Source organism: Hevea brasiliensis, chromosome 3, assembly GCF_030052815.1.
Source record: "Hevea brasiliensis isolate MT/VB/25A 57/8 chromosome 3, ASM3005281v1, whole genome shotgun sequence".
In the NCBI taxonomy this organism is placed as follows: domain Eukaryota; kingdom Viridiplantae; phylum Streptophyta; class Magnoliopsida; order Malpighiales; family Euphorbiaceae; genus Hevea; species Hevea brasiliensis.
Genome location: NC_079495.1, coordinates 2472523 through 2480736, shown reverse-complemented (window position 1 = coordinate 2480736; position 8214 = coordinate 2472523). Strand labels below are relative to the sequence as shown.

The 8214-nt window shown below is 32.0% G+C and overlaps 1 protein-coding gene across 1 annotated transcript; it reads right to left on the bottom strand.

Moving 5' to 3' along the window:
* Positions 1-1762: 1762 nt before the first annotated feature.
* On the bottom strand, positions 1763-6438 carry LOC110649171 (threonine dehydratase biosynthetic, chloroplastic). Its single transcript, XM_021803620.2, has 9 exons — positions 5836-6438; positions 4996-5175; positions 4643-4912; positions 4251-4457; positions 3595-3843; positions 3446-3516; positions 3127-3244; positions 2341-2475; positions 1763-2228 (listed from the first exon to the last, which is right to left on the bottom strand). The coding sequence occupies exons 1-9, from the start codon at positions 6289-6291 to the stop codon at positions 2088-2090; spliced, it is 1827 nt and encodes a 608-aa protein (XP_021659312.2). The 5' UTR covers positions 6292-6438; the 3' UTR covers positions 1763-2087.
* Positions 6439-8214: the final 1776 nt, after the last annotated feature.

Genomic DNA, 8214 nt, shown 5'->3' with positions numbered 1-8214 from the left:
CTCGTTTTCTTTGATTTTCCTGAGAAACAAACATTCGTTACAGAATTCACAAGGGTTACAAACAACTTTCTTTATTATCATGCTAGATCCCGTTAGTCGATATTATGAATAAATGTTCTCTTTTAGTTGGCGATATAAATGAAGAAAAAAAACACTCAAGTTGTTTAAATGTTGCTGCAAAATTTCAGCTACGGTTGTCTTGCAATAGAAATTAATGGACAATATGGGCTTCTTATCACAAAAGGTAGTAATTTTTATAGTCCGTATCCAAATTTTATTTTGTGCTTCAATTTTATCCCTTGATTTCACTTTATCACTAAAAAAAATTTTAATTTTAATTTTGTTTCACAAGAATCCTTCTAATATGCTATAGTAGGTTTCTATGTAGAAAAACAATGTAATTACCTTTATATCTTATTTTTTCTCTTATTAAAAAAAAAAAGAAAAAAATATTTGACGTATTAACACTATCTAAACTTATCACAAAAATATCAATATTATCACAATAATTTGTTTCATGAAAAGAGGATGATACTATTATAGATTAAAGGGTTATTTGTGAAATAAAATTAAAATTTAGGAATTTATTAGTAAAAAATTGAAATTAAGTGACAGAAATAAAATACGAGACAAAATTCAAGAATACAACTCAACTCAACGAAACTTTTATCCAAAAAATTTGGGGTCGGCTATATGAATTCGCTTTCTCTACTCTAAACGATTTTTGATTAAATTCTCAGAAATGTGTAATGCTTTTAGGTCATGTTGTACTACTCTCCTCCATGTCAATTTAAGTCTATCAATTTTTATCTTTCTATCCTCTAACCTAATGTGCTTCGCTTGTCTAACTGGAGTTTCCATATGTTTATGCTTCATATGACCAAACTAGCTCAATCTTCTTTCTCTCAACTTCTCCTCAATTGCCACCACTCCTATCTTTTTTTTTAATACTCTCATTACGGACTTTATCTAGTCTAGCATGATCACTCATCCACCTTAACATTCTCATCTCGCATAGGACTCTTTCAGTGCCCAATACTCACTATCATATAACATAGCATCGTATGACTGTACGGTAAAAATTTTTCTTTCAACTTATTGAGAATCTTGCGATCACATAAAATTCAAAAATGGGTAATTAAAATAACCTGCAACTACTACCATGAAATAAGTTGATTGATTCATGCTTTTCGTGTCGTGAAGATTTTAAGTCACTAAAAGGCTGTGGGCTGCTTTGTTATATTCACCTGCTATGTTATACGGTTAAATTAAAAATTTTTTTTTTTTAATTTGAAAAAATTTAACTTGAACAAAGATTTTATGTTATTCTCTATTATTTTTCGATATAATAACTTTTTCACAGAATAATATAATAAAAAAAAAATAAATCACAATGAATAGAACTTATTAAAAAAATTTAAAAGTAAAATAAGATTTTATATAATGATTTATTTTTTATCAATGAACAATTTTTTTAATTTTTAAATTAAAATTTGTTTTAAATTATTAATAAGTAAATATAATTTTTTATATTTTCTCTTATTTTTTATAAAAAAATTAAAATTAAAATTTTCTTAAAAAATAAAAAATTGTTTTCCATGTATTAAAATCTTGAGAACTTGAATTCAAGCTGTGGATAAAGGAAAATTAACTAAAAAATAGAAATAAAATTGTCATGCTGGCGTAGGATAAGAGAGTGCTTTCAGGAGATTTTAGGTTGATATGCAAACTTCTGCACCACATATACGATCCTCTCAGAAAATAAAATAAAAATCACTAAGTTTCCTCATAAATATACAACATTATTATGCCTTGGATTCAAGCGTTGCTTAGCCTTTGTGAAATTAATACAATACCACCACTTATCATTTAAAGCTTTTGATACCCTCATCATATATTACAAAAATGACAGCGAAAGAACCACAAAGCATAAGACAAAACTTCCCTCTTCACTTTAGAGCGAGCAATAATGGCTTGCTTACACAGAAATGTTGGCGATATTGTATTTTTCTTCTCCACTTTGCTCCAAGAAGTTCGAGTGCTGGCTAGTAGAATAATCCAGATGAAAAATCACAGGGTGTCTCCGGTTAATGCATCAGAAGCCGGAAGTTGTCATCATCAGTTACAATATCGTATGCATATCCAACATTGTTGGCACGGTTATGGAACTCATCCATCTCATTTTCAGGAACCTGGATTCCAACCAACACATTTGCACCAGTTTCACCCTGTTGTAGAGGAAATCCAAGAATGAATTAATATAGATTGACCAGAGGAATATTTCCTTGACATAGTTCACCTATTGGAATATTATGGAAGACAAAGATTTTGGAAACCAACCTGCCCACGGTAATCGAACAAACTAATGTTCCAACGAGGACTGAAAGCGTCCAAGAACTTCATGAGAGCACCAGGCCTTTCTGGGAAAACAAAATGACAAAGAACCTCATTGCAAATATTCAATCTGCCACCCATCTGTAAAAGGAACAAAACAAAGTAGCCTTAACATTGAATTGCACAAATGAAACAAAATTTAAAAATGATAAACACAAGTTTACATAGATTCATTTTCCTAACTTAGGACCTGTTTAGTATTGTTGTTGGAAATCATTTTTTTAAATATACTAGTCAGAGAGTATTAAAAAATAATTTAAAATTAAATTTGATAAGTTTTAGTCATAAGAATACTAAAAAAATAAAATAAATTTTTCCAAACTGTTTTTTTCAATAACATCTAAAATGGTGCTTTTATTCAAAAAAAGCAGTTCGGGCCCTGTAAACTCAATGCCAAACAGGCACATAATTGCTTTACCATTATGTTTTGGAGAAGGAGAAAGGGGTTTTCACCCCTTGGAGTGGGCTTGGGGTAAATTGGAATGCTAACAAACTTGGATTTGGCATATCAGGAAGAAGAGGGACAATAGGAGGTTGTTTAACATATTATTTTTTGTGAAGTCAAAGATAATTACTAAAATATGATAATTTATGTTTATAGATAGCACAGAGTCCAGACTCCAGAACATTATTTGCTCTGAAAATGTGCTCAACAAACATCAAACTTTGAAAGAGTCAACTTGTAGCCATGCATTATGTTGAGAAAGAAATAATTTAAGAAAATATCATTACCAAATAACGTAAATGATCTTTGACCAAGTCACTTGATGTAAGATTGTAAGTTCTTAGTTGAGAAGATTCCATCCGCTGCTGCAATGCTTCAATTTCAAACACTGCATGAAGCCCAACACTGCATATAATATCACATGGATAATTGAGTGCCGCTTCTTCTTAATTATTATCAAATAGCAAATTAATAACTACATTCAAACTATTTAGAAGAAAATGCACCAATTAATATTTTATAACACACAGAAATACTTTATACTGTATTACAACAACAAAAGGATTTAGATTTTCGCAATAATTGATAAATTCAAAAAGTTCTAACCTGTACAGAACAACAGCCTCCTTTTCAGAATTACATCTGTATTTGAACTCAGTGATATTCGTAGGTCCCACCTGCAACCCAAATTATTTTCAGTACAGAATCAAACAAGATCTCCATGAGAGTAGTTGATGAAAGTTATGTAAATAAACCAGTTCACAAAAGCGTTTGAACATCCCAGGCTCCTCTGGCATAACAGTTGCAAGAACAGCCTCTTGTTGCCTACCAACATTGGCAAGTTCAGTCACAACCCTCAGTTTATCAAAGTTCATATTTGCTCCACTCGTTATTGCCACAACATTTTTGTCCTTAAGGCCATAATATTTGCAGTATGCTTCAGCTCCAGCAAGGGCAAGAGCACCTGCTGGCTCTAGAATGCTCCTTTTCTCCTCAAACATATCCTGGAACACATGAAACAATGTTATCAATCTTAACTGTTATGACTAAAGCATTTAAAGCTCTCTCTCTCTCTCTCTCTCTCTCTCTCTCTCCCACACACACACGCGCGCACGCGCGCGCACACATATTCTCATAAATGAAAAATTCATCTCTTACAAATGCATCTGGTTGTTCACTCAAGTAAAAATTATGCCAACATAATGAAATACGTGATGCTGATTTTTGGGCTGCTAATCGTCCAGTGCACTTATAACTCTCTTTCTCAATGTTTCTTACAAGTATGCTAGTAAGCCGATTAAAAACACAACTCACCAAGACACCAAAGTGATCATATCCTGGACCTGATGAATGCCTTATGAATTAAAGAGCTATTTACAGTTTTACATTCAAAAAAATGAAGGAACATTACCTTTATTGAGGCACTGATAGCATCACGGCTTACAAGAACCACACCATCTATCAATTCCTTGCACAAACGGAAAGTTTCTTCACCAACCTCTTTAACAGCCACACCATCTGCAAAACCACCAACCTGGTCCAACATCACTCTCTCACCATGATAAAGGGACAATGCCATTGCATTTGCATCTGAGGGTTCCACCCCAATGATCTTTACCTGCATTTGAGTATCATAATAGTGGTATTAATAAGTTTGAAATTCCTAAAATCCATGGAAACTTCACCCAAAATTAATATGTAGAAAATAGTAGCAATATCAACATAATTCACACTACAGTATATATCTTGAATAGTTTAGAGGTAACGGAGTAAATGAAACTTCTAGCGTGACAACCAACACACCTCGGGATTAACCCTCTTTACATAGGCAGCAATACCAGCTATTAGCCCACCACCCCCTACAGGCACAAAGATTGCATGCATTGGGACTTGCATTTGACGCACAATTTCCATCCCAACTGTTCCTTGCCCCATAATAATATCTGGGTGATCAAAAGGAGGTATGAATGTCCGACCATCCTCTTTGGCCCTTTTTTTAGCATATGCCTGTGCCTCATCATAAGAATCCCCCACTAGAACAACAGTTGCTCCCAATCTCTCAACAGATTGCCACTGTAGAAGAAACAAATCTATCATTCAACTAACAAATCATTACTCATGATTGAATCATAAAAGTAAAATTGAACAGCATGTACCTTGATTTCTGGAGTAGTTACAGGCATAGCAATCACCGCATTACAGCCTAGTTTCTTGGCAGCTAATGCAACACCTTGGGCATGGTTCCCAGCTGATGAGCATATAACCCCTCTTTCCAACTGTTCCTTTGGAATTTTTGCCATCATATTATAAGCTCCCCGCAGCTTAAATGAGAAAACCTGAAAACCAGAGCATCAACACAAACAGTACATGACATCAGGATATGCATTCAAATATCAAAAGCACACCCATACCACGTGGCCGCATCGTAATTCTTTGAAAGACTACACATATAGAACCATATTAGAAGCTAGCAAGCCCTGTAAGTTAAATACATGGAAAATAAACACTTTCATCACGCAGTTCAAGTTTTCTTCTTCTTCTTATTCTTCTTCTTCTTTTTTTTCTGAATCACATCACAAATAATTGTAACCTCAAACCAACTAAAAAAATGCAGATAAAAATCGACTCAAACCAAAAGCTCTTATCCAACAGAATTATGATCAAGGATTACTCAATTTAAGCAAAATTTGAGGAAAAATGTTGAAATAACTTAGAAAAAAAAGGTAGATATAAAAAATTCTACCAGACCCCAAAAAACTTCATCCTTAAAAAAACTGGAAAAAACCCAAATTCGCTACATTTCAAGAATTAATTCAAAGTAGTACCCTCAAAAAAAATTGCTACAACAATAAATGTTCCCCATTGTTAAGCCCAGAAAACAAAAGAATTAACTCAAGGTAAATATGAACACTACAAAATCGCATTCAAATAAAACCAAATGATAGATAGAGATATAAGTAGGGAGAAAAAAAAGAGAAGAAAGTGAAAAGCTTTACCGGCTGCAAGTCCTCTCGCTTGAGCCAAAACTTGACACCCAATCTGTCCGACAGCTTAGAAGCGAACTGCATGGGAGATTCAATCGCAACGTCATAAACCTTAGAAGACAATATATTCGTCAAGTAACCCATGGCGTTTATAATGTCACTAGTCCCGTCATGAACCGTACGGTCAGGTACGGCTCCTACGTAACCGGGCGGGTACTGGAGAGAATTGGAAGAAACCCTCTTTGGAGTATTCGAAACAGTGCTTGTGGAGGAAGAGGTCGGTGACGAACATGCAGGCGATGGCGTAGGCAACGGAGGGACCTCCGCCGCCGGTTTAGAGAGGGTGGCATTGATAAACGGCTTGATGGGATTGTTGTGGGATCCAGGGAAGGTGTGTCGAGTCAATTTGGAGCGGCGGTTAGGGCGGAGGAGGGGCGCCTGCGACGGCGTTAGACGGAGAGCCTCCATATGGTGACGGAGAGAGAAATGTGAAGAAGTAAGCTTTTCTTCTTACGAGTATTTTGACAGCCACGCGGTAGAAAAACATGAACATGGCTGCGCAGGGGTCTTTACTTACTGATGTTGGATCGGGTCGGGTTTATATGTAGGCTCGTAGTCGTAGGGGTTGCTGTGTTGGCGCCTTTTTTGGATTTAGATGCACCTGCGCACATACATGATTCTAAGAATCATGACCGTACAAATTACGTGGCATTCACTCGTCGCATCAAATGTGATGAGGAAAAATTATTAAGTATATTGATGCGCATATATTATCGTAAAAATTATGTAAAAATTACTCTTTATATTATAAAAAAATATTTTTTTATAAAAAATATTATTTTTATATACACTAAAAATATTTTATAATTTTTATGTATTATAAATGATTTGCAATGTTTTATTTGCGGTGAATTTATGTTTGCTTTATTTAAATTGAATTAAAATAATTTTTTTATATTAATGTGGATGAAAAATAATTATTTAATTTGAATTACAATTAATTTTATTTTAAAAATAAAATATTTAAAAAATTTTAATAAAAGTTAAATTAAAATTAAAATTAAAATTAAAATTTTAATTCAATCCCAATTAACTCTAACCTTTAAAGTGAAATCAATAATTTTATCTCAAAGTAGTAGTCATTTGGTATTTAGTTTGAAGAGCTTAAATTATTTTTTTAAATAAAAATATATAATTAAAAAATATTATTTTATTATTTTTATTACTAAATTTTATTAAAATTAATTTTAAATTATTTTTAATATTTTTTAATTAATATATTTAAAAAAATAATTTTTTCAATAATAATTTTAACAGCACCGCAAAATAAACCCTAAGTCCAATTCCCTCAAAGCATGAGGCAATTGGCGACTTGCACATTCTGTTCCCTGTTATTAAAAATATATATTAAATTTCTTATAAAATTTTAATACCAGTCAAAACAAGTAAAAATTTGTTGACTGTTACACGTGGATGAAATCGGACCAATCAAATATGATATTAAGAAACAAAATTGTCATTGAATTTTTATTCAAAAATATTAAAATTATCTTTAAAGTTTCAAAATTTTGATATTAAATCTTAATATGAATTAAATTAAAAAAAATATATATATATATATATTGACTTAAAAGGCTAATCAATTTGGAGTAAATTTGGATTCTTGCGGGATCCAGGGAAGGTGTGTGAAGTAAATCTGGAGTGGCGGTTGGGGCGGAGGGAGGGCCCCTTTGACGTCGTTAGACGAAGAACCTCCATTCGGTGACGACGGAGAGAGAAATGAAGAGAAGAAAGAAGCTTTTCTTTTTACGAGTCTATTTTGGCAGCCTCGCCGTAGAAAAAGAGAAGCGCAGCTGCGTAGGGGTTTTAACTTTAATGTGGCATCGGGTCGGGTTTTTTAGAAAAAACGCAGACTCCTATTGAATAAATGTTAGATTACATCAATATATATGGAAATTAATAATTTAATTTGAATTACAGTTAATTTTATTTTAAAAAGATAAATAACTAATTAATAATTTATAAATATATTTATTATTAAAATAATTAAAAATAATATTAAATGATAAAATTTTAAAAATTAAATTAAGATGATATAATAAAATATTTAATCAAATTAATTTTTAAATATGAGATTTATAAACACAAAAAATGAAAAATTAATTCTTCCCCGCTAATAAGCTCCATCAATAAGTCTCAACAATATTATAAATAAATAAATAAATTTATTTTTAAATTTATAAACTAATTTAACCCGTTTATAAGTTAAAATAAATACCATTTAGTTTTACTTATCATTTTAAATTGAAAACAAAATTAAATGAATTATGAATAAAATTGATAAATCAAATCCACCTCTAAAAACTACCATAGTTTTCACATATATAGATA